This window comes from Psammomys obesus, unplaced genomic scaffold, assembly GCF_907164565.1.
Source record: "Psammomys obesus unplaced genomic scaffold, mPsaObe1.curated_primary_1811, whole genome shotgun sequence".
Lineage (NCBI taxonomy): Eukaryota > Metazoa > Chordata > Mammalia > Rodentia > Muridae > Psammomys > Psammomys obesus.
In genome coordinates, this window is record NW_026585504.1 from 6470307 (window position 1) to 6493272 (window position 22966).

General features: G+C 47.6%; 1 protein-coding gene across 1 annotated transcript; it reads right to left on the reverse strand.

Moving 5' to 3' along the window:
• Positions 1-1951: 1951 nt before the first annotated feature.
• On the reverse strand, positions 1952-21215 carry Tgm6 (transglutaminase 6). Its single transcript, XM_055605177.1, has 13 exons — positions 21149-21215; positions 15913-16086; positions 15165-15407; positions 14361-14479; positions 12809-12937; positions 10785-10962; positions 10240-10378; positions 9079-9182; positions 8769-9011; positions 7030-7371; positions 3604-3758; positions 3247-3380; positions 1952-2105 (listed from the first exon to the last, which is right to left on the reverse strand). Exons 1-13 carry the CDS (start codon positions 21213-21215, stop codon positions 1952-1954), a joined length of 2181 nt encoding a protein of 726 aa, XP_055461152.1.
• Between the last annotated feature and the right edge of the window lie 1751 nt (positions 21216-22966).

Below are 22966 nucleotides of genomic sequence, written 5' to 3' on the forward strand. Positions count from 1 at the left end.
TGTTTGTGCGGCATCTATGTTAACTTCAATGCTGTAGAGTCAAAGTTGAACAGCTACCACAGGGGTCTCCTGCTTTGCAAAGCCTACAAATCTTATACTGGGCCTTGGCATTGGCTTTCAAACGCTTGCACTAAAGGCTTGGGAAGGACAAAGGAAGAGACTTTGTTGTGTAGAAGATGAGATTCCTCACCTATCTTACTGTTCAGAGCCTTCATGAAATCAGATGGTCTTTAGGGGATGAAGTGACTTAAAGGAAGTAGAAAGCCTGAGTCTTATGTAAAGCCTTAGCACTGTCAGTCAGGGCTAGAACATTTCATGAAGCCAGTTTGGTCCCATTAAAGTTCTATCTTAAGTCAGCTGGGAAGCAACAAGGGAAAAGGAGTTGTATGGGAAACAGCTAGCTGGCAGGTGGTCCTTGTCCCCTTCGGAACACACACACCGTTCCACTGAGTTTAGTTACAGGGCTGTGCATGGCTCCACCCGCTGGATGTCACAGGGCCTTCCACCGGGCTAGGCAGTTCTCTCTGTTTACTCCTGATCCCTTGACCTTCATCAGTGTTGAGCCCAGGTTACTCATCAGTCAACATACTATGGCTCAGGTTGGCCTGGAACTCACTCAAGCCCAGGTTGTCCTTGAACTCCTGGTAAAGCTTATGTCTTATGTAAAGTCTTAGTGCTGTCTGCTTTCTATTTCCCGTGGATGTGTCTCTTGACACATCCACTCATCTGGCCTCCACATCTTGTAGAATTGTCACGGATGTACCTGTATGGAGATGCTACAAGTATCGCGTAGAAAATATTATAGATTTGCTTGACTCTCAACAAAAATAATTCTCATCTGTATTAAAAAAGGATTTATTTTATTTTAACCGTGTTTGGGAGGAGGGTATATGTATGTGTAAGTTCAGGTGCCCACAGAGACCAGAAATGTCGGATCCCTGGAGCTAGAGTCACAGGAGGTTGTGCGCTGTCTGACATGGGTGCTGGGAACCAAATTCAGGCCCTCCAGGAGAAGAGCAGAAAGTGCTCTTAACTGCTGAGCCATCTCCCCAGTTCCCTTCTCTTCATTTGTATCCAAGAAGAACTGCATTGCAGAGGTACCTGGTGTGTTGTTCTTAAACTCTAGCCTAATTTTCATTTCTTTGACTGTCCAGAAAATTACAGTGCCAAGTTTCATATCCAGTGTTGTATTCTTCATGGTCTGGTGGTGTCTATTCTGCTCCTTATCCCAGGCTTTTGTGTCCTGCTTAAACTCCAAGTGTAAGATCTGTACACTGCAAGCCATCCTGTTCCAAGAAAGAGTGCTGAGCAATCTGGGGGTGGTCCTCTGAACTTCAGGATGGCCTGAGCCAGAGCATATCCATGCTGCCGAGCTTAGGGGAGAACTACTTTGTCTTCTTCAGCTTCTTGCAGGCAGCTTTAGTCCCCAAATCCAGAGTCAGTGTCCCCACTGAGGAAAAACTCTCCTGTTGCTTGGAATCCATTTTGTTTTTAACAATATGAATTTGGGGGATAACACTTGGGTGAACAGCATGGTTCTCAACCCAACTTTGCGTTTAGTTTCAGGAACGCTTTTCTGCAATGGGAGTGCTTTGTCCTAGAGAATTCTTGAGCCTAAATGTGGCCAGGGCACTTGAAGAAATGGGAGAGAAGCAAGGAGCTGTGAGTTGCCTGGGCTGAGATGGCATTGTTAACTAAGCCAGGGCTCTCAGAAAGCTGGGACATGCCATTCTCCCAGCAGAAAGGTGAAGAATCCCTTTGCTTTTACGTCAGCCACTTGTCCTGAAGGCAAAGGATTACTGAGTCCAGCACCTCAATGCACTGGGAAGGACCTTGCCTAAGCTCTTGAAGGAGAGCAAAGACAGAAGCAGGACTAACCCAGGACTGCTGACTCTTATATGGGAGAAATAAGCAGATGGGCAGAATCCTCCCCCAAGTCACCTGTGGCCTGTCACTTGGCTGTAGCCACATGGATGATCACAAAGCCCTTGACGTCTGGGAACTGTGAGCTGACAAGGTCTACCTGCAGCTGCCTTGGGCCGCTCTTGCAGGGGGTAATGTTGAATTGGATCAAGGCCTTCTCCCGTGGCTCCAAGCTGGGCACCCTTGAAACAAGAGCAGGGGAAAAGGCAGACAGTCAGTCCTCTCTCCTTGAGCCTAGCTTGCCAGGCTGTGAGCCCCAGATCCTGAGGATCGACACATTCCCTGCTTTACCCCTCCTCTAACACTCACATTCCTCCCTTCTAGCCATGTCAGTGCCCCCCTCACTGGCCCTGAGTGTACCTCATACTTCTCTCCTTGGCTTCTGGCTCCTTCTACCTTGCTGCCCTTTTCTTTCCCGATACACCATGGGCTCAGAACCAGAATTCTCTTCTTAAGGAGGCCTCCCTTGCATCAGAGATCTCTGCCTGGGAGCCCTACATTCCTTCTCAAAGCCAGAAAAGCTCCTCACATTATTATTTAGGGATCAACCCAAATGTCAATGGGACCAGAACTCCACCCCAATCTTCACTCAAGGGCTGTCCCTGGTCCCCTAGACCATGGAAGTTCATCTTCTCATGGGAACAGCCATTTAAAAGATCGTAACAAATTCCATGTTGCTCAGAGCACAGATCAGTATGACCCAGGAGTTGTGTGAGTAGAGTAAGTGAATGCATAAATGAATGAGTAGGTAAATGAGAGAGCAAATTAAGCAATGGATGGCTAGATGAATGAACCAGTCAAGACAGGATCTGAGTGAATGAATAACTGATGAGTGAGAATGTGAATAGAAGAGTGGGTAATGAATGAATGAAAGACAGCAAGTGAGGCTGGAGAGTCGGGTCAGAGGTCACGAGCACTGGCTGCCTTCTAGAGAACGTGGGCCTGATTCCTGGCACACACATGGCGGCCCACAAACAGATGTAACTCAGATCCGTGGGATCCTGATGCCTTCTTCTGGACATTTCTGGTGCACAGGCATGCATGCAGGCAGAACACCCTTAGATAGAAGTTTAAAAGAATTAAACAAAGACATCAAGTGAACATTAAGCAAGTGGGTAAATGGACGAAAACATTAGTAGTACCTGTGGATGACAGATCCGCTAAGCAAGGGGAATAATGGTTAAATGGACAAAGACTGATGTTGTGATCAGTCAGTGTGTTCCCGAAGCCTGGAGTCTCTCCTTCTACCTTTTCAGTGGTGTTTGTTTGTTTTGTTTGTTTTTGGCCTGGCTCTGTCCTGTCAACCAACACCCCATCACTTACTCAACACTGAGCTGTCCTTGGAGAAGACCACTGCCCTCCACCATCAGCACACAGTCCTTTACGCTCTCCGAGAGGGGGTTGATCACCAAGACTTCCACAGCGACCGCCACTCCTACTACCGCTGGGCCCAGCACCTGGAGAGGCAGCACTCATGAATCGCCCAGCATTCTCCTCATCCCGCTTCCCTGGAGCCTGTGGTTCTGGCCGGGCCTTTCGTCGTATCTACCTCTGCCCCCACCTACCCTGCTAGAATGTCGCTATCTTCCCCACCCTTGAGAGATGAAGCTGCTGCCCAAGGCCCGGATGCCCTCCACCAGCTCTGCCAGGAACGGGGTTGTAGACGTGAGCAGGAGTCACCTTGATGGTGATGAAGTCCTCCAGAGTAATGTCTTTCTCCACCAGCAGCTTCTCTCCCTTGCTGACAAGGCACATGGCAGCCAGCAGGATCTTCTTGTCCTCTGTCAGGTCTTCTTTGTACTGAGAGTAAGATATTGTGACTGGGATCTTCTTCTCTGAAAGGTAGAACAGACGAGGTGCTAAACCCAAGTCTCAGAGAGCCTATATTTCTCACCCAAAGGCACATAGCAATTACACCACGTACAACTGGATTCAAATCCAGGCCAGTGAGTACCATAAGTACCAGTCTGTGTCTCCAAGAGTGCCTAGATATCTGCACAAGCTCTTCATAATTATTCAAGATGGAAATGTTGGGTACTCCATTTGTCCATCCCACTTGGAATTTATTCCCTGTTTATTGAATGCTTTTTATGTATCAGGTCCAGAGAAAAGAGAGATCAAACAATGGTCTTCAACTTCCAAGCTTATGGGGGCAACTTGCTTGAAATGTCTCCAAATGTTTCTTGACCATGAGTGGTTGGCTTTAGTCAGCTCCACCAGCTGTGGGTAGGTGTCACTGATATTCCTTGTCAGCACTCTCATGTTTGAATTTCCGTTGTGTTGTCATAGGCTGTGACTCCCTAAGAGTGACCCTGGGACCAGCATTATCAGAATCAACTGGAAACGTGTTGGAATGCAAATTCCTGAGCTCCATCTTAGAGAACAGACACATGCCACCAATGGTAGGCTTGGGCTGACTATTGGCACCAGTCCAGACCCCTGAGAAAGGTGGCCTCTCACAATGTGCAGACACTCCAGTCATGAACTCCATTCACAGCTGAGACAGGCTGAGACTGTTTTCCCAAACAGCCATTCTCCACAGCCCCTCAGTCAGCTGGAAGTCTCAGACAACCATTGGATAGTCATCCAACACAGCAGATACTCTTTCTCCTCAAGCTCATATGGAACATTTACCAAGACAGATTATATTCTATGCCATGAATACCATATTAATAACTGTAAGGATAGAAATAGTGCAGTGTGTGCCCTCAGACCATGGGCAATTTAACAGAGGACAATAACAACGAGAACTGGAAAATCCCAAATGCTAGGAAATTAAAGAATATATTACTTTAAATAAAAAAAAGTTAAGTCTTGTTACTTAACTCATGCTTTTCCTGCTTAAGCTTCCTGAGCATTAGAATTGTATGTTTGTTCCATTGTGCCTTGCTCAATACATTTCTAAAAGAATATTGGTTAAAGCAGAAATATCAAGATATATTTTTAAATATTTTGAAGAAAATGAAAATGAAAATACTTTGTGAGAAATGTCAAAAGTAGTGCTTGGAAGGAAATTTTAATTATTCAGTATATGTAGTGAAGAGGGGGCAGATTTAAAATCATTAATCTAAGTGTTCATAGAAAACTAGAAAAATTAAAGCCAATGTATACCAGAAGAAAAGGAATAGAAAAAGCTGGGCTTTGGGGGCATGTGTCTCTAACCTTAGCTGCTTGGGGGGCTGAAGTCGGAGGACCACCAGTTCAACAACCTGCTGGGTCTACGGATCACTCAAGGCTAGCCCAGGCAAACCAGTGAAACCCTGTCTCAAATAAAATGAAAAGTAAAAGGGGCAGGGATGGAGCTCAGTGGGCAGCTCCTGCAAAGCATAGAGCCCTGCATTCAGTTTACAGTATTACAACAACCAACCAACAATACAAAAAAAAAAAAATCACTCAAAAAGAGAACAATACAAAAGAAAGATAAAGAGGATAATACTAATTAGATAGAAATCAGTGAACACGAAAGCAAAAAAAAAAAAAAAAAAAGATATTAGTATTGAAAAATCAACCAAATCAAGCTGGTTCTTTGGGGAAAAAAAATAGGAAAAAAACCCAAAACCCAAACCCCAAAAAAGCACCTTGAATTTACCTAAAAATTTAAAGCAAGTAAAATGAGTCCTATGAAGATATTATAAAATGAGCTATAATATAATATCAAGAGCACACAGCATGGCAATATTTAATTAGAACTACGCTTTTCAAAAGGCAAACAAGCAGTGCACACTTAAAAGAAAAATCTGTCAACAGTCCGTAGGTAGGTGGTGAGATAAGAGGTGATTTTCCTCGTTTGCTTTTTAGTTCTCTAATGAATATGTACTATTTTGAACATGAAAAAAAATGCTAAAAGCTAGGAGATGTTAATTTATTCTATTATGAAGTGTTATTTGGCGATTAAGATTTTGTGACAAGAAATGACAAAAAGAGCTAAAAAATGTGTTGCACCTCCTTCCCGGGTTCTTATGCCTGTCTACACCCACAAGGTGCATTTTCCAGAAACTGGTCCAGAGGGGTGATACAGTTAAATTTTGTTTAGCTGTGTTCTTAGAATTGAGATGGCGTGTGAAGAAGTGGTGGGGACAGACACATGATTCTCACAGACATACAGAGCGCACACATATATTTAGAGGGTTAGGAAAGATGTGTAGAGACAGAGACAGAAACGGGAAACACATACAGTGACGGAGACCGTGACATGTAGCAGGGTGACAGAAAGGGACCATACGTGGGAGGAGTGAGGCAGAGACAGATAAAAAGGAGGGAGACAAATTAGGAAAAGGAAGGAAGAGGAAACAAATGGTTTCACCTGAGAAATCAAACATGGAGTGTGATGTGTTCAAGGATCATGAGAAACATCCCTGACTGATTAAAAGACAAGCAACGAGGCCAGTTAAAATTATTCAAAAATTATCAAAAGGCCTGGGCCCATGCCATTTTGCAATGAAATGCCAAGTATGGATTTTAGGCAAATGCGAAGTCAAGCAAGCGAGCATCATTGGCATGGGATGAGCCTGTGGGCCAGCTTATGGACAAGTGACTGAGCGCCAAAGTGCTGGGCACCTGGCAGTGTCCTGGGTGTGGAAGCCTAGCCCCTCTCCTCTGGGTCAGGAGTTCCTTTAAGCCAGGCTGCCTGAGTTTGGGTCCCGCCACCATAGGTACCAGGTATGAATTTGAACTCTGGGTATGGGTTTGCTTCTCTGAAGGACAAAGCCATTCTTAGGATCTAGGGTGTCCGTGGACTTTAGAAAAGTGACAAAGAGTATGTCCTGTGCATAGTGACATGCTCCCAGCAAGTGCTTATTTGGTCTGTAAATAATCACATTGGTTGTGATGACTTCACCCTCAAGGCCAGTGTGCCACCTGTGGCTTCATAGTAACACTGCCATCATAATACAGTAAGCCACACGATCATGATTCCCTCCTCCTCTGACCCTCAATTTTCTTATCTGTAAAGTGGGGACAAGAGGCAGGCACTGACATCGAAGCTTAGGGCTATCCTTCCTGGGGACACACATAAATCTGGGACTCCCTCTCGCTGCCGCTCATCCCCCAGCTAATCTGGAAAAGAAGCTGTATCGGCCAGATCCCATTGGCTCACCCTGATCTTACCTTCTAGTGGCCCGAGCTTCACCATGTGGGATTCACGCAGGATCTCTGCCACTGGCTTCCGAGTATAGAGGATGGTGGCACCACTCACATTGACTTGGACCCGCTGGGCCCTGGAGGTGAGGTTGGTCAAGCACAGGGCCAGCTTCAGGTCCTGGCCGAGCACCGGTGGCTCCAGTACTTTGAACTTGCCAGTGATGCTGGGTTGGGTGGCAGGTTCCAGGAGGTCATCGCGCCAGGCTCCGCGCACTCCAGCCCTGCGGACCCGCCTCTTCCTCCCCGAGGCTTCCACGCTGAGCAGTCTCTTCACTGCTTTGCTGTACACCTGCCTCTCCTTCCGTGACCCTGCAGGGTACTCTCCTATTAGGGATAGGCAGCACCCTCTTCCCCCAACCCGGGTCCAGACTCTCTTGCTCTGGGAAAACCCGCCACTTATCGCCACCTTAAATTCCCCCGGCTCTCAGAGGGCTCAAACTGGGAGCCCTTTGCCAAATGCCCATGTTCGAGTCTCTATTTAAATCTACTCTACAACAGTTGCTAACACATCAGATCAGGATATTTCACATAAAAATGCAGATTTTCAGCATCTCTGACAACTGGGAGAAAAGAAACTCATTATTGCCATCATGTAATGGGATGTTGATTTCTTTTCAGGCCAAGGCCAACTCAGGACAAAAAAAAAAAAAAAAAAAAAAAAAAAAAAAAAAAAAAAATCCCAGGGCTCCACATTTTGAATTCCAGAAAGTGTTTGCAGATGGCAGACCAGCTCCCTCGCCTGCCAGTCAACTCTGATCCCACAAAAAAGAGGATGAAAAAGTGGTGGTGCCTAGCGGAGATGGGAACCAGGGCGACGCTGGCGTCTGGGGGGTTAGGAGGCCTGAGAGAACTGGGGCAGAGTTTGGGGTGTTCTAACAGCGGAGAGGCTGTAAGCGTCAGCACCCTGCCCCAAGAGGGAGGTGGCCCCATGGCAGTCTCAGTAGCCTCAGATTATCAGGGGCAAAGCCTGAAGGACGTGCTATGGTGCCCGTCCTGGCAGAGACACCGGGAACAAACTCCTCCTCCTTCCTGTAACCTGCTAGTGTCGCTGCTCTGGTTTGTGCTCAGGGATCAGCAGGGGCAAACTGATCCCAGTTTGAAGCAGCTCTTAATCACTTAGTAGCATGTCTTAACGTGCAGAGATGGCTGGACATACGGCTCACATCAGCGCCCTGTCCAGGGACCTGCTTCCCTGTGGGAAAAGGAGACCTTCGGAGAACAGCGTTGGAGGCGGCAATGAGAAAAACACGCGGCTGTCCTGTTTCTGTACCCCAACAAACGAAGGTCCTTCCATAAACCAGGGGCTAAGGCTGTGGCAGAGGCCTGGGAGGTGACAGACTCCAGAGGCTGCTACTATTGTTTTGTATTTTGCCTAGGCCATGTTTCCCACTGTGGCCATCAGTACTACCTGCCACTGTCCCCATGGTCACTCACTGTACAATTGTTACCCCATGTGGATACCCATACAGACCTAGGCATAGGGCAAACGCTTGGGGAAACAACACTAGTACTATTGAATACGGGAAAGCAACGCAGAAGAGAGGCCCAGCAAGCAGAGAAGGCAGATGCCGGCAGCTCAGTCAATGCTGAGCTGCAGCTACTGTCGCCATTTGGAGAAGATCTGGTCCCGGGTTCTACGTGGGCCGTCTGCAGCCCACAGACCATCGTGTGTGTGTGTGTGGGGGGCGGCTGATAAAGGCCCTCACCTTCTGGATACTTGTAGAGGCCTGTGATGTCCACCCGGGAGTCGCTGCCTACGGCCTTGGTACTGATGCACCTGCCAATCTTCTTGGTGTCCGAGTACACACGCTCCCGCCTCTGGTCCTCATGCCATAGCCAGGTGATGTAGTCAGCGTTGACCTCAGCAAAGACGAAGGGGCCATCGTGGGCCAGATGCACGTCACCCTCACGGATGGCGGTGACTGAGGCCGGGCCACACTGGAACATGCCTGGGCAGGAGGGGTAGCGTAAGCAGTGTGCTGCCAAAGGGGGCTGGGGCCACCCAACGATCCCTACCTTCACTCTCCTCTTGGGGCGTGGCATCCAGAACCTGCCAGCCATCATAGGATGGGCCCAGGTCCTGTCGTGCAAACCAGCTCTCATTCCAGACGTGGAAATTCCTGCCAGAGACACATGAACAAGCAGCTGTGTACATACAGAGGCCCAGGGAAGGGAAGTCCCTAGCGCAGACAAGCCAGTGCTGGGTCTGAACCTTGTGAACGCTTCTTCACCTGGTCCGATGGACACACTCACATCTGTGTTTATGAATGTACGTACACATACCAACAATCTGCTCTCACAATACCAGAAACATAGCTGCAGGTAAGGTCAAAGGTCTTGCTTTCACGCCACTTACGCTCTGGCTAATGTAGACCAGGCTTGTCTGTAATTCCTTACGTAGGCCCCGCTGATCTCCCATCTTTCTTTCTGAGCCCCGTGAGTGTTAGAATGACAAGAATGTGCTGCCATGCCAGGCAAAAAGTCAGGCCATCATAGTAGCAATTGTTATGTGTCTTTATGTCTGTATAATTGAGTGTGTTTATCTGTACATGTGTGTAGTATATGTGTATATGCGTAGGTATATGTGCATATGCATGCTTGCTTATTTGCGTTTGTGCTGTTGTATGAATGAGTGCTTTTATGCTTATGTGTGCTTGTATGTTTGTGTGTCTTCATACCTGCATGTTCATGGGTATTTATGCCCTTGTATGTATGAGTGCTTAGATGTTGGCGTATGTTTGTTTGTTTGCATGTTTGTGTGTTTTCTGTTTATGTATCTCCCTGCTTGTATGTTGGTATATGTTTTGTTTTTGTGTGCTTACATGTATGTATGTATATATGTATGTCTGTGTGTAAATATATGTATAAGTGTGTGTATATCCTTGTGTATATATGTGTGTTTTTATTTTACTGAAGGGAACAGATAGGAAGTCAGGGAACCTCAAACAATATAATAAATGTCGTGTAGAAAATGAGGGGCTTGTACCAGAGAAGCTGGTGGAAACCTACTGTAGGTGAACGACGTCTAAGATGAGGCCTATATTCAAATGAATTGACCAGAGAAAGACCGAAGTTAAAAACACAATGATAAACATCTGGTGGCTAAAGGAAGGTGTTGGGTCCTTAGGCCTGGGCTGGGCAGCTCCTGACCCCGACTCTCAGTGGCCCGGGACTTACCACATGCTGTCTTCTGTCAGGTCCTCCAGGGTCCGGCCAAAAGAGTCCACATACTTGTCCACACTCAGATTGCCATCAGTGTCATGGGCTGAGTTGAAGTTGGACACCACCCTGGTCGCGATGCCCAGGCACCTGAGGACTGTGGAGCGGAGAGCCTACTGTGGCTGCTCAGCCTCTCTAGACTCAGCCCCCAGTGCCTCTACCGTGGCACTCTCCGTCAGAACCAAGTCCTCTGCATTCTCTCAGCGGGCTTCTGGGGACGTCACCCTCATGTGGGTAGACAGTCTACACTGCAATGCCATCCATGCACCCTTCTGAGGGGATCTGAGGGCCACAGGGCTGACCCATGACACCCAACGAGGGAGGATGGATGCCAAATAAAAGATCAAAATGTCAGATAAATGGACTGTTTGATTTCTCTCTTCTTTAACCGGATTTCTATTTCCCCTTCATTAATGAAAACTGATTGCAATGAATGCAAATCTATATGAACACGTGCACACTTAAGGGCTGTGTGTACTGATGAGAAGCCTCTCTTCCCTTACCTGTGCACATGACTCCTGCGAAGACCCAGCACTGGCCATATTTGACCGGCTTGTACCTGCCCTGAAACCACTTCTTCAGGATGGCCACGCTGCCACGCCAGGTCAGTGGACTGGTGCCACCGCCATATTTGCCCTGCCACTGGCCTTGTACCACACCCCGGTCATTGTTGCTGTTCACCTGAGCAGAGAGGCAAGGGGTCAGTCACCGGGCAGGCACCCCCACTTTGTCCATCTCCCCGCTTTGGAATCCCAAGTCAGGGGGGTCACTTTTTGCCTTTAAATTACCTGAAATTTAGGGCACTCTGCTTTCTAAAAATACCACTACGTGTGTGTGTGTGTGTGTGTGTGTGTGTGTGTCTGTCTGTCTGTCTGTCTAGAATGTAGATCACATGATTAGAATGCAAAGAGGCCTGGGATTTGATCTTAAACACCTCTCCAAACACAAAACTCAAAAAAAGCCTGCTTTTTACACTATTAATAAGTTTCAATTATCTTCGATTTGAAAAGTCTGTTTTCAAAAGTCATCTGTGATTTGGGGCATTTTCTGCTTTAAGTATCTGTATGTAAGTTCAGTTTGGGGCTGTTAGCAATGCTGTCTGTAATCATAGCTGCATCTGGGTGCCTGTTGAACGCCCTGAGCGTGAGGCACTGCTCCAAGGATTTTATGTCTGGGGGGTTAACTTGTTTTATGTTTACCATGTTAAGTCTTTTATCCTCCTATAGTGCTCCCCCCCCCACCCCAGAGGAGAAAAGTGAAATTCAGAGGGGTTAGGGGACTTGCCCAAACTAGCAAAGGGGTGATACGAGAGCCCAGAACTGTCACTGCAGGTCTAGGATCCTTCCTGGTGTTGTCTCTCTGACTTCCGTCATTGTTCTCAACTTGGAGAACTGAGGACATCTAAGAAATACGGCTTTACTTTCAGAATCCCAAATCCCCAACCAGGACCTCAACACCTGCACGGTAGTAGGCTCTCTCAGAGAGGACCAGGAAATCTGTTATGAGACTGTATTTTCTAGGAATAACAGGGAAGCTTCAAACATGAAACCACCACAGTATGGCTGCCCAAACAGGACCTGACCTAGTACAACAGCCACAGTCATGCTAATGTGGAAGGGAGAAATCTCACAGGGTCCAGAGGACCTGTGGACAGAGAACTACAGACGGCTAAGGAGTGATGGGAATTGGAGAAACTGTCTTTCCTGGGGATGAGTTCCCGAATTTGTTATCCAGTACTAAGTGGTCATCCCCGAAATCATATACACGAGTAACACTAAACAGACTAAGCATGTTGTTTTTATATATTTAAATATTATGAAGCATCACACACACACCCTCACACACACCAATAACTACGAAGAAAAAAAAAAAGGCCATGATTTCAGAGAGAGAGAGAAAGGGGAGTGTTACATTGAGGGCCTGGAGGGGAGAGAGGGAAAGGGTATAAACAATGTAATTGTATTTCAATTAAAAAATGAGAGCCAATACAAATGACAGGCTCTTTTCCTGCCTTTTACAGTGTATGTCCTCTAGCTTGTGATTGGTTAAAGTAGGCGCTTCTTCCCTGGGGAAGTGGGGTCTGGGCCCATACCCTTGTACCTGAAATGTCCTGGGACTGCTTTGAACACACAAGTGAGATCACTGGCCAGTCCCAGTTTTTAGTCCCCCTCCAGCCTGGAGGTCTGAGTGAGAGTTGGGAAGTCCAGTAGGCACGACATGAACAGGAAACAGGGTGCTACCAACTACCTGCGCCAAAGGCTTGAGATATACGGTTCTACCTAACCACCTTGGACACCTGTAGCCATTCAGGAGCCCCCCGCAGAAGCCATTCTCAGGATGTCCTGCCAAATTCTTGGCCTACAGAATTGAATGTAACACAGGGAGTGTGATAGCATAGAGTCTGCGTGTGGTTGGTTATGCAGCAATGCAGAAAGCAAGCGATGAGTTAGTGAGATTCTTAGGGTACGGTGCTGGTTTGGGGTATCCTTGCAGGAAGGCTCGGTAAGGATGGTAGTGGCGGGCTCACCATGGCACTGATGATCCTGGTGACGTAGACAGGGTCATGGCGGCGGGACACATCCGTGGCTGGGTCATCCTGGTGCCTAGGACTTCGGTCCAGGATGGAGAGGCAGATGTTCAGGATGTCCTCTTCAAACTGCTCCCAGAGAAGCTGTGCTCAGAGGCCAGAGTCTCTGAGCAAATTCTAGTCCCTCCCGCAACCCCGCCTGATCTGTCGCTTGTGTCTGTACTAGTTTGTACCAGCTCTCCCTGGAGACATTAAAAAAATCCTTCTTCAAAGGGTCACTTTGGGAGCAGAAGTTCAACCTTCCGTGCCCTTCCCATGATTCCCCGTGATGGTCCTTGAGCCATATCTTACTGACACCCTCCTCTGCTCTTTGTGATTCGTGTACATTTGGATCAGCTGATGGCACTTAAGTAGGATTTTCCATTCAAACTTCCTCTGCGCATCTGGAAGGTTTAACAGCCGTGGGCTCCCGTGGTGGGAAGAGGCTGTAGCTAAGGATGGACCTAAACTTCCAGTGTAACATTGCTGTCTAGTTCCCGAGCCCTTAATGCTTTTGAGCTCCAGTCTGCCCTGAGATGGGCAATCGAGCCCCAGGGGCCACCTGCAGCTGAGGCAGGCAGAGCCCTTCAGTAGACTCTACACTCCCTTGATTTCCACTCCCAGTAGCCTGGGCTACTCCCCCTCCCCTATCTAGGTCTTGCCCAACTCTGCGCACCTGAAGCTACCATCTATCATCTCAGAGGTAGTTCCTTTTGCCTTCTCCTGAGCTGCCTTTGCTCCGTTCCATACACCCCCATTCTCCTTCACCCATTGAGAGTGGTGTTGTGGCTATAGTCAGCCCCGTAAGTGTATGTTCTGTGTCCTTGTGTCTGAATTGAATATGTGTATGTTCCCCTCCTCTCCCACCCATCACTGGACACTGCAGCGTAACTGTTCAGCCTTTCCACTGCTTTAGGGGTTAGGAGTGACTCAGAGAGACCTGGACACACACAAGTACTCAGGCCCTACACAAATCTTTATTCCTTAGAGAAGAGACTTGAGCATCCGTGGGCTCTGGTGCCTGCTGTGGGTACGGAACCAGCTCCCTGCAGATATGGAGGGGCTCTCAAAGCAAGGTCTCAGGCTGGCAGTGTCAGCACTGTCAGGAACTTGCTCAGAATGCAGATTTCTAAGCCAGCCCCAGACCTGCTTAAGCTGGTCTCTCTGAGGGTGGAACCTGCCTCCTGTGATTTCAGGAGCCCTCCAGCGATTCTGGTGCACGCTCTTGCCTGGGAACCACTGATTGAAGCTACTTGTATTTCCACACAGAATTGACTTCTACTTCCAAACTGTATCCAATGTAAGCTCCCCCTTCGCAAGGGTCCAAGACAGGCCTTACTTAGCACAGAGGATGGTAGTTGAATGAATGAATGAGTGAATGAATGAATTTGCCTGTTTTAAAAATCTGCCCAGCTTGCCGCTCCTAGGAAGAGGAGGGTAGATAGAAGCCTCTTGAGGCTGCCTTTACCACACCCCGGCCCAGTCCACCCCCTCTGGTTGTGCCCCTGAAGACCTGCCCGTAGTTCCAGCCCTGGGCTCGGATGTGCTTCTCCACGCCTCGGAAGATGATGCCACTGTCGTTAAGCACGTACTCTTGCCTCTCCTCTTCCGAGTCCAGAAACACATCGTCCTCTGAAAAGCAGTCAGCAGGACCCGTGTGGGCCGAGGCTTTGTCCCCACCTGCCTGGGAAGGGCTTAGGAATAGGACAGAGCCTGGAGGCTGATGGGTCTGGACCGGGCAAGGTGCTTACCGGCTCCGTGCTCCTCTCTGCTAAGACTCACCTTTTCTGAGCCGTTCCCCCCCCCCCCTAAGAAGGGCCTATATGTCTGAATTTCCACTTTGATGCCAGCAGCAGCTTTATATTTTGTAAACATTAATAAAGTCCCTTGCTGAGGTCTCGTGATGCGGCTTGTATGTTCCAGCACCAGTCAAAAGAATTCCCATCACATCCACAAGAGTTAGGTCCTGTTATTACTCCCACCTCTCAGGGGCGGAGCCGGCCTCCCAGAGGAGTGAGTGCAGCTTAGTCAAACCTACCCCCACTCCACCCTGCCGCTGCTCTTGAGCCTCTCCTACTTTTCTCAAGTCCCATTTGACCGAATGGCTTCTTAATCAGAAGCCTCTAGCTTCCTGCCTCTCTAACCCAGACTCTATTGTCATGCCTGATAATGGGGATCTCTCCCTGGTCCTGGCTTTTGGTTTTTGTATTCCTATCCCTTGACTTGCCTTCAAGGCCCCCCTCCCCCACTGCTCCGGAGGTCTGCCTCTGAGGATGGCTTCCAGGAGACCCTGGGTCTCAGACGGGGCAGTTCCTACCTGGGCACCAGGGATTGAACAGGAGAATAAACTGGCCCAGCTTTCGGTCACTGTGTTTCCGGCGGGAAGAGGCCCTGGCACTCAGCAGGTACCTGCCAATGACGGCATTGGAAGGGCTCCCGAGGCTGATGGTGATCGTATTCTCTGTCTGTTCCCCCTTTGCCGCTGTCCAGGTGTCACTTATTTCTAGCTCTGCTGTCTGGAATACAGCTTTGGTGTGGAGAGCCTCAGACGCATGGGGCCCTGGCAAGGAGGAGAAAGCCTCCTTTAGAGAAGAGGAAAAGCTATAGGCCTAGAAGCCAGACTTTTTCCCCTCAAGCTGGAAAGCTGGAAAGGGAGGGACTGGGCACGCTCAGGGAGCCCAGAGGTGGAATGGGCACCTCTCAGCTGCCCTGGCTCCCAAACTATCCCTCAGGCAAAGGAGAAAGTGGCAGCTGGCCTTTTATCTGGCTGGAAGAAGGAAGAAGAATTTGGGTTCCCAAAGTGCCTGGCCATTATGTCCATTGAGAGCCCTGGATTCCTTCCTATATACAGGGCTTCAGAGAGGTCACCTCACCCAGCAGGCTGCTGTGGGCAGGTGGCATGTTCCACCTTTCCCATGGAAGCTGTTATCAGAGGTTCCCAGGATTCAGCTGACTTCCCAGAGCCTCGCTTCCTCCTAGAGACTACTGACTGTAGAAGCTCAAGTTGCCTTGAGCTTAAAGTCAGAAGTCTGCCAATCAACAGAACTTCCTGCAAGGCCTGTTACCTGTCTCCGTGGTGAAGATGAGGGCCTCTTCGCTGTCCAGGACTCCACTCAGCTCCAGGGTAAGAGTGAATAACTGGCCCCTCCGAACCACCAGCTCAGAGCTAGGGAACTCTTGAGTGTGGTGGGCAGTACCATTTTCTGAATGCTGCCAGTCCACCTTGGTGATTCTGACCCCTGGGCAGGGAGAAGAGAGAAGTCAGGCTGAGCTTTTGAGGCAGCTTCATCTCTACCCGACTCTGCCTTCTACCTGCTTTATCCTGTCACGGCACCAATGTTATGATTTAAAAGTGATGCCATGCATACACAGATCTGCTATGAAAGAGATTTATTTGGGGGAAGGGAAGCAAAAGAGAGTTAGGGCCTGAGTGAGCCATGAGGGCAGAGAGACAGAGAGAGACAGAGGGACAGAGATGGGGGTGTGTGCTCTGACAGAGAAACAAAAGCAAAGAGAGCAAGAGAGGAGAGAGAGACAGAGATAGATAGATAGATAGATAGATAGATAGATAGATAGATAGATAGATAGATATTAGGCAGCGGTCCTTTTATCCCAGGCCCCTGGTGCTGGGGACCAATGATGACATCACAGGTGCCTAAGCAACCTGGGAGTAGGCTAGGGCATCAAGATTTGTGAACTAACGGCTGGTCCATCTATTTATGACATACCATCAGTTCTTGTTCTCAACACTAATTAAATTTTATAAAGTTCTTGTGGTAGTAGAACTTTAATCCCAGCAGAGGCAGGTAGATCTCTGAGTTTGAGCCAGCCTGGTCTACATAGTGTGTTCCACTGTGTTGCCTGTGCTACATAGTGAGACCCTGTCTCAAACAAAACAAAATAAAACCCAAAACACCAAATCCCAAAACACACTAGCAAAACAAGCAAAAACTTCACATAAACAAAATGCAAAAATATTAGAGTTGGAACTAGAATGCAGTTTCTTGTTCAAATTCACTCGAGAACATAGATGCACTACTCAACTTTTCTTTTTGCTAATTGTCTGGATGTCTGTGAATAGCTAAGAAAGTGCCAAGAAAATTGATTTTGGAGTTAAAAATAAATTTCAGCAAGTAGGCTAATTCGTATCTGTAGAATAGGCCAGTGTGGAGGATAGGCAACGTATTCTTTGCATCAGTCTGGTGTCTGGGTACAAAGATAGACTGACGAACAAGAGAGACATGCTGTGGCCCTCAGTGAAGGCCCTCAGTGAAGGCATGGTGAAGCTCAGTGCCTATTGGTCAGGCCTCCGAGTCAAATACAATGACCAGAGCTCAACTTGACTCTCTACGTTGGATGAACTACTTTCTGCTTGAACTCTCCATATCTTAGTTTTCTTCTCTGCAGAAAGGAAATAATGACAGCACTGGAGTGGTTGTGAGGACAACTTCTTGCCATTTAGAGCACTTGAAAGGTGAGAAAGAAGTAATCATTTGTCATTATGTTCCAAGTGGGCAGGGGCATCACCTGAGTAGTTGAACCCACACTTGGCTGATTACTGTTTAGATACATGCTGTCAGGAGCACAAAAGCTGAAAGGACAATGACAGAGGGGCCTGCCATAGTCTAAAGAGTGACAAGGCTTCCTTGGGAAGGTGGCATTGGGGCTTAGTCTTCAATTGGAGGGCCCAATCTAGGGGAGAGAAGAACCATGAATCTGACCTTAATCCCAGAGTCCTCATCCTTTATCTATTGGATTCATTTGTTTAGGCGTTGACTGTCATACTGAGCAACTTCTTACATCTGAGGACAGCTGGGAGGGTAGAGCCATCTAAACCCTTTGATAATAGACGTGGAACTACAGGACTTGATGTTTTCCTGGCTGGATTCTGGTCTTGCTTTCTTTGGTCCAGTATTTCTTTCTGTGTCTCCATTCTTCCCTACTGGAATGGTAATGTATATTCTATGTTATTATATGTTGGAAGTATGTAATTTGCTTTTTTTTTTTATTTTACAGGGGATTACAATTAAAAGATTGCTTTGAGTCTCCCAAGAGACATTGGACCTTTAAACAGCGTTGAGATTATGAAAGACTATTGGGACTTTTACAGTTAGATCAAACACATTTTTCATTATGGTATGGTCACAAGCCTGGGGGTCAAGACGGGGAATATGGTAGCTTGAATGACAAATGTTCCCCATAGACACAGGCATTTCAATACTTGGTTTCTAGTTGGTAGCATTGCTGAATAAGGTTTGGAGGTGTGGCCTTGTTTGCAGAATTATGTCACTGGGGGCGGGGGGGGTAGGCTTTAGTTAAGAGCCTTCTGGTTTTCTCTTTCTTCTTTGTCCTTTGTTTGAGGATCTGAGCTTCCTTGGCTTCCTACTCTGTCTGCCATGCCTGCTCCTGGCTCCTTCTTCATTATGATGGGCAGCTATTCCTCTTCCTTGTATAAATTGCTTAGGTCATGGTATTTTATGACAGCAGCAGAGATATAACCAATACAATAGGTTAAATGCCAACTTTTAAAGAATGTTAGTATCTTTGTATAATCTTTAATTTTATTTTCTTAGCTCATTGAACATTTTATTAGAATTTAAAAGAAAAACAACAGGGCAGGCAGGATGTATATCTCAGCAATGCTAGGAGGATAGAGATGTAGAAAGGGAAGGGGAAAGCCACACCTCCTCCATTAGGGTCCTAATGGAGAAAGCAGGCACATTCAGCAACAGACATTGAAAGCCACTGCAGAAAGGGGCCTGGTTCTTCAGAGAAACAGTGAAAAGGCACAGGGAGCTGGAGAAAAGCAGGTTTAGGCTTTTGGTCACTGTCCAAAAACAGAAGGAAAAGTTACATTCTTAGCGTTAGAGCTGGAAAGATGGAAGGATAAGCATGTTGCTAGGAGAATGTTAGGACATTCCAATTTCCTAATTCTCCAAAGCAGTCCAAATATCCAGAAACAGTTCAACCTGGACTCTAAGAGGATTTCTGGCTATTAGATAAAAGTTGTCATTTTTCAGAAACTTCTGAAGCTGGTTCTCCTCTGTCAAAAGGGGCTGGAGATATGGCTCAGTGGTTAAGAGCACTGGCTGCTCTTCCAAAGGTCTTGAGTTCAATTCCCAGCGTCCACATGGTGGCTCACAACCATCTATATGAGATCTGGTGCCCTCTTCTGGCAACAGGCATACATGCAGGCCATAATCAGTAAATAAGCCATTTTTTTTTTTAAAGGAGTCATTTCCTTTATCACTGGCGGAAGAGACAAATGGCTACCTGTGGTGCCTATCAGCATCCCAAAGCCCACGCCAGCCTCCAGACTTTTTCAGTCTCTCAAGTACCTCTTACACATTTCAGAGTCCATCCTAGCCCTTCTCACCTCTCCTCTACCCTAAACTCCCTCCAGCTCATGGACTTCCCTCCCCATCTACTAATTTTCTTTATAACCCTGTTATTTCTCAATATTTAGCCACATCCTCCTCTTTCTTGGTCCTTCCCCCTTATCTCTCTCCTCCTAACCTTTTCTGCCTATCTGTGAGAAGGCCATAGATGTCTCAGAAGATGATCTATAGCTTATGGTTTGATCTGCATGAAATACTTACTGTCTGAGAGAAGGGGAGAAAAGGGAGGGAGAAATAGGAAATCAACACAGATTCCCATGACCCAAGACCTATGCACCCTCATCAAATCCTACCCCCTTTATATCCACCCTGAGGCATGACAGGACTGAGATAATTACATCCCAATGACCATATCTCCTGCTCCTGTGGGATGAATCAGTACCAGCATTATCATTAACCCTGAATCTCAGAGACCATCTCTCTCATAGCTTCCCAGACCAGGGTCAAATTTCCTCAGCTGACCTTCCTTCCTTCCTTCCTTCCTTCCTTCCTTCCTTCCTTCCTTCCTTCCTTCCTTCCTTCCTTCCTCTCTGTCTCTGTCTGTCTCTCTCCCTCCCTTCCTTTCCTTCTCTCTGACAGTATTTCATGCAGTCCAGGATTCCTTCAAACTCATTATGTAGCCAGGGATAACCTTGAATTCCTTTTTTTATTATAATTTTTTCATTTTTAATATTATAGTTACGTAATTTCCCCCAATTTTCTCCTGCCAAGTCTTCCCCATGGCCTCTTTTCCTTTAACTATTACTTTCTCTCACTCTCTCTCCTAAGTACATAAAAACAACCTGCCAGTCTGCCTAACTTTTTATCCTTGCTTCTACATCCTATGTGTCAGCAAAGGCACCTTGCTCCCTCGGCTGAATTCATTTAGTATATATTATTATGAGGTGTGTGTGTGTTGTGTGCATATTCAAAGTATTTGTGGGCATACATGTGCATACATACGGTGGGGGGCCTGGGTACAGAGGAGACATGTGGAGCTCAGAGAACAACTTTATGGAGTTGGTTCTCTCCTTACATCTTTGTATGGGTTCTGGGGGTTGCGCTTAGGTTTCCTGGCTTGCATAGTAAGCACCTTTACTGTGTACACTCACTGAGCCATCTCGCTCGTCTTCCACTGAATCGTTGCAGCCCTTGAAGAGGCAGCTTACCCACCTTGACATGTCAGAAAGCCCTTCCTCTCACTAAGCCAGTGTCTTTATTCTTTCAGCTTCTCTCATTCCCTCTTCAATACTGCTCTTCCTTTTATGCCTTCGTGGTTATGCAGAGATAGTAACCAAGAAATCGTGAGCTGCCATCTCATGGCAACTTTATACATCTTCACAGTTCAGGAGGTCACTGTCCCTGTATCTGTATGATACAGCCTGGAGATGCTCCTGAGGTGACCCAAGTCTTCTAGACCCATCATACCCTCCTGGCTTGCTCCATCGGAGTGAGATAGTGGTCAGGATTTAGTGAGCAGGGAGGCAGGGGGAAAAGCCAACATTCTGGTGGTTACATCCAATCCTACCCTAACTGGGGTGTCCCCTAGTTAAGGGAACAGTGAGACGGAGAGCGTGGAGGAAGAGATCTGACAGACAGAGCAACATAAAGGAGCAATATACAGAGCAATATACAGGTTAGAGTTGTCAACACAACTTGACTAGCTCGCCCTTCATCTCAGCTCGGACAGTGCTGTCTGAGACCAAAGCTTCTCTCCGTGCTCAAGAGTGCTTTACACCTGTTTGCTTATATGTTTTCCTTCTCTCTGCTAAGAACTCCATGAAGCTCAGCACTGGCTCCCAGCCTCCCTGGGCCTTGAGTTAGGTCTTGGGACTTAACAGATGCTCCGTGAATAGGAGATAAGTAGATGAATAACTCTCTCTCTGTCCCTTGGATGGGACATGACAAGAAATCTAATGCTTACCAGCAATCAGGCTCACCCTTGGAGGACCAGAACCCCTGCCCCCTTTCAGCTGCCCACACAGTACCATGCTCACCCCATACTCCCCCACTCAAGTGGGCCTAGGCTAAGCTGTCTTTTTGCAAAGTCATGGGACAAGCAGTAGGCTATCTGTGTGGCCTCTGGTAAGGGTGGCAGAACTGCTGCTAAGTCCTGGTGGGAACTGGCAGTGCTTCCTCTCTTCTGGGCCTCGGTGGTTCTATCTGTGAAATGACCCAGAAGAACCTTACAGTTCAGGGAATCTGTGGCTAGCTTCTGAAACAAGTACTTCCGGTCCCCAAGTGCTCCTCTTGATCTTCTAATCAGGGCGCAGATGTGAGGACTGCTACACAGCTCCTGCCAGGTGCCAGGGAGGGGCTGGGACAGGCAATACCTGATATGGAACTTCTCTGGTTGACAGATCCTAAGGCCTGAGGACAATGTGGAGAGCATATTACCAGTCCCTAGGCTTTCTCCCTCAGGAATATGCAGGGCAGGCATCCAATACCAGGCCCATAGCCTAGGTCAGAGGCCATACCCCTCAGGCAGAGAGAAAGAAGGGCATAGCATGAGCACTGCAAGCCATAGACACCCCTCTTCCCTACGGCTTTTCTGTCTCCTTCTGTTTTCATTCCTACTGCCTCCTCTTGGCTTTTCTCTGCATTTTGGTCAGGTACTAAGAGGTACACAGTTGAGTTCCAATATAGGTTTTATTCCTTGTGGGCTGTGCAAGCGAGTGGACCTTTCTGAAACTCAGGCTCCAGGTGGAAGCAGTTTGTTGATAATTCCTGTCACCAAGTCTTAGAGGATTAGATGAAATAATCCACAGTATCCAGATTATCACCTGACACATACCAGGAACTCAGCAGATACGTTGTCAATTGTGTTATTAGCCTCAGTAGTTAGGCAATACCTCCTGGCTGCCACTCCGGTGTTGGGCCAGTTAGAGCTGTTCTGACTCATACACTTGCTGCCCATGTGGCCCTGTGGAAACTGTTGGGCCTCTCTGAGGTTCAGATTTCCTCCCCTGGGAAGCGGTGGCTACAACACCCTCCTGTGGTTTGAGAAGCACAGAGTAAGGTAGGCAATGACCAACTGTACCAGTTAAACAAGGAGATTTTGAGAGGGGAAGGAGAAGCCTTGAACAAACACCGTAGAACAACAGGTTCCAACCAGAGGAGATGTTGTCTCTGTGAATGAGACACTTTGCACAGGTCCGGACCCACAGCTATGAGCTTTGTGTGTGGAGGTTTTAAAATTGTCACCTCCTTTCCAAAAATACTCCACCTCTCCCTGCCTTCTCATCCACTGGCTTTCTTTTCATTCTTTTATTCAGCCCTGGCTGAAGTTACTGTCCTGCCAGTCTTGGAAAGATTTTTTAGCTCATCCTATTCAATCCATTCTGTTGCTATGGAGACACTGAGCCTCAAAGTGGTCAAGGGATCTCTTCTATTATATGAATGTCGACATGTCATTTCTTCAGCCCCAGGGACAAGAGTTCTAGAAACAGTCCACTGCACTTCAGGTTACTCTCAGTTTGGCCCTGGCTCCCAGTCCTGTCCCCGCCATTCCCTCCTCTTCTAGCTTGTGTATTTACCAGCTGCCCTCAAGGGTAAGCAAAACAAGGTCTCTGTACAGAAAGCTGTATCTCAATCCCTCGCTCTCTGCCACCATCTCCACACCTCCCCAGTTTCCACACTTTTCTTCTTCCACACCACAATGACACCACAGAGCTAAGTGACAATTCTCTGTTCCAGCCTGGCATGGCACCTAGTAAGACTGAGCCCAGAAACCCTGCTGAAG

Bases quoted from the DNA above. Each gene is read 5' to 3' on its own strand.
- Tgm6 (XM_055605177.1), bottom strand. From the start codon at position 21,215: ATGGTACTGTGTGGGCAGCTGAAAGGGGGCAGGGGTTCTGGTCCTCCA. The intron at 16,087-21,148 runs GTAAGCATTAGA...CTCCCTGCCCAG, and splicing joins AAGGGTGAGCCTGATTGCTG to GGGTCAGAATCACCAAGGTG. The intron at 3,381-3,603 runs GTGACTCCTGCT...CTGCCTCTCCAG, and splicing joins AGGACTTCATCACCATCAAG to GTGCTGGGCCCAGCGGTAGT.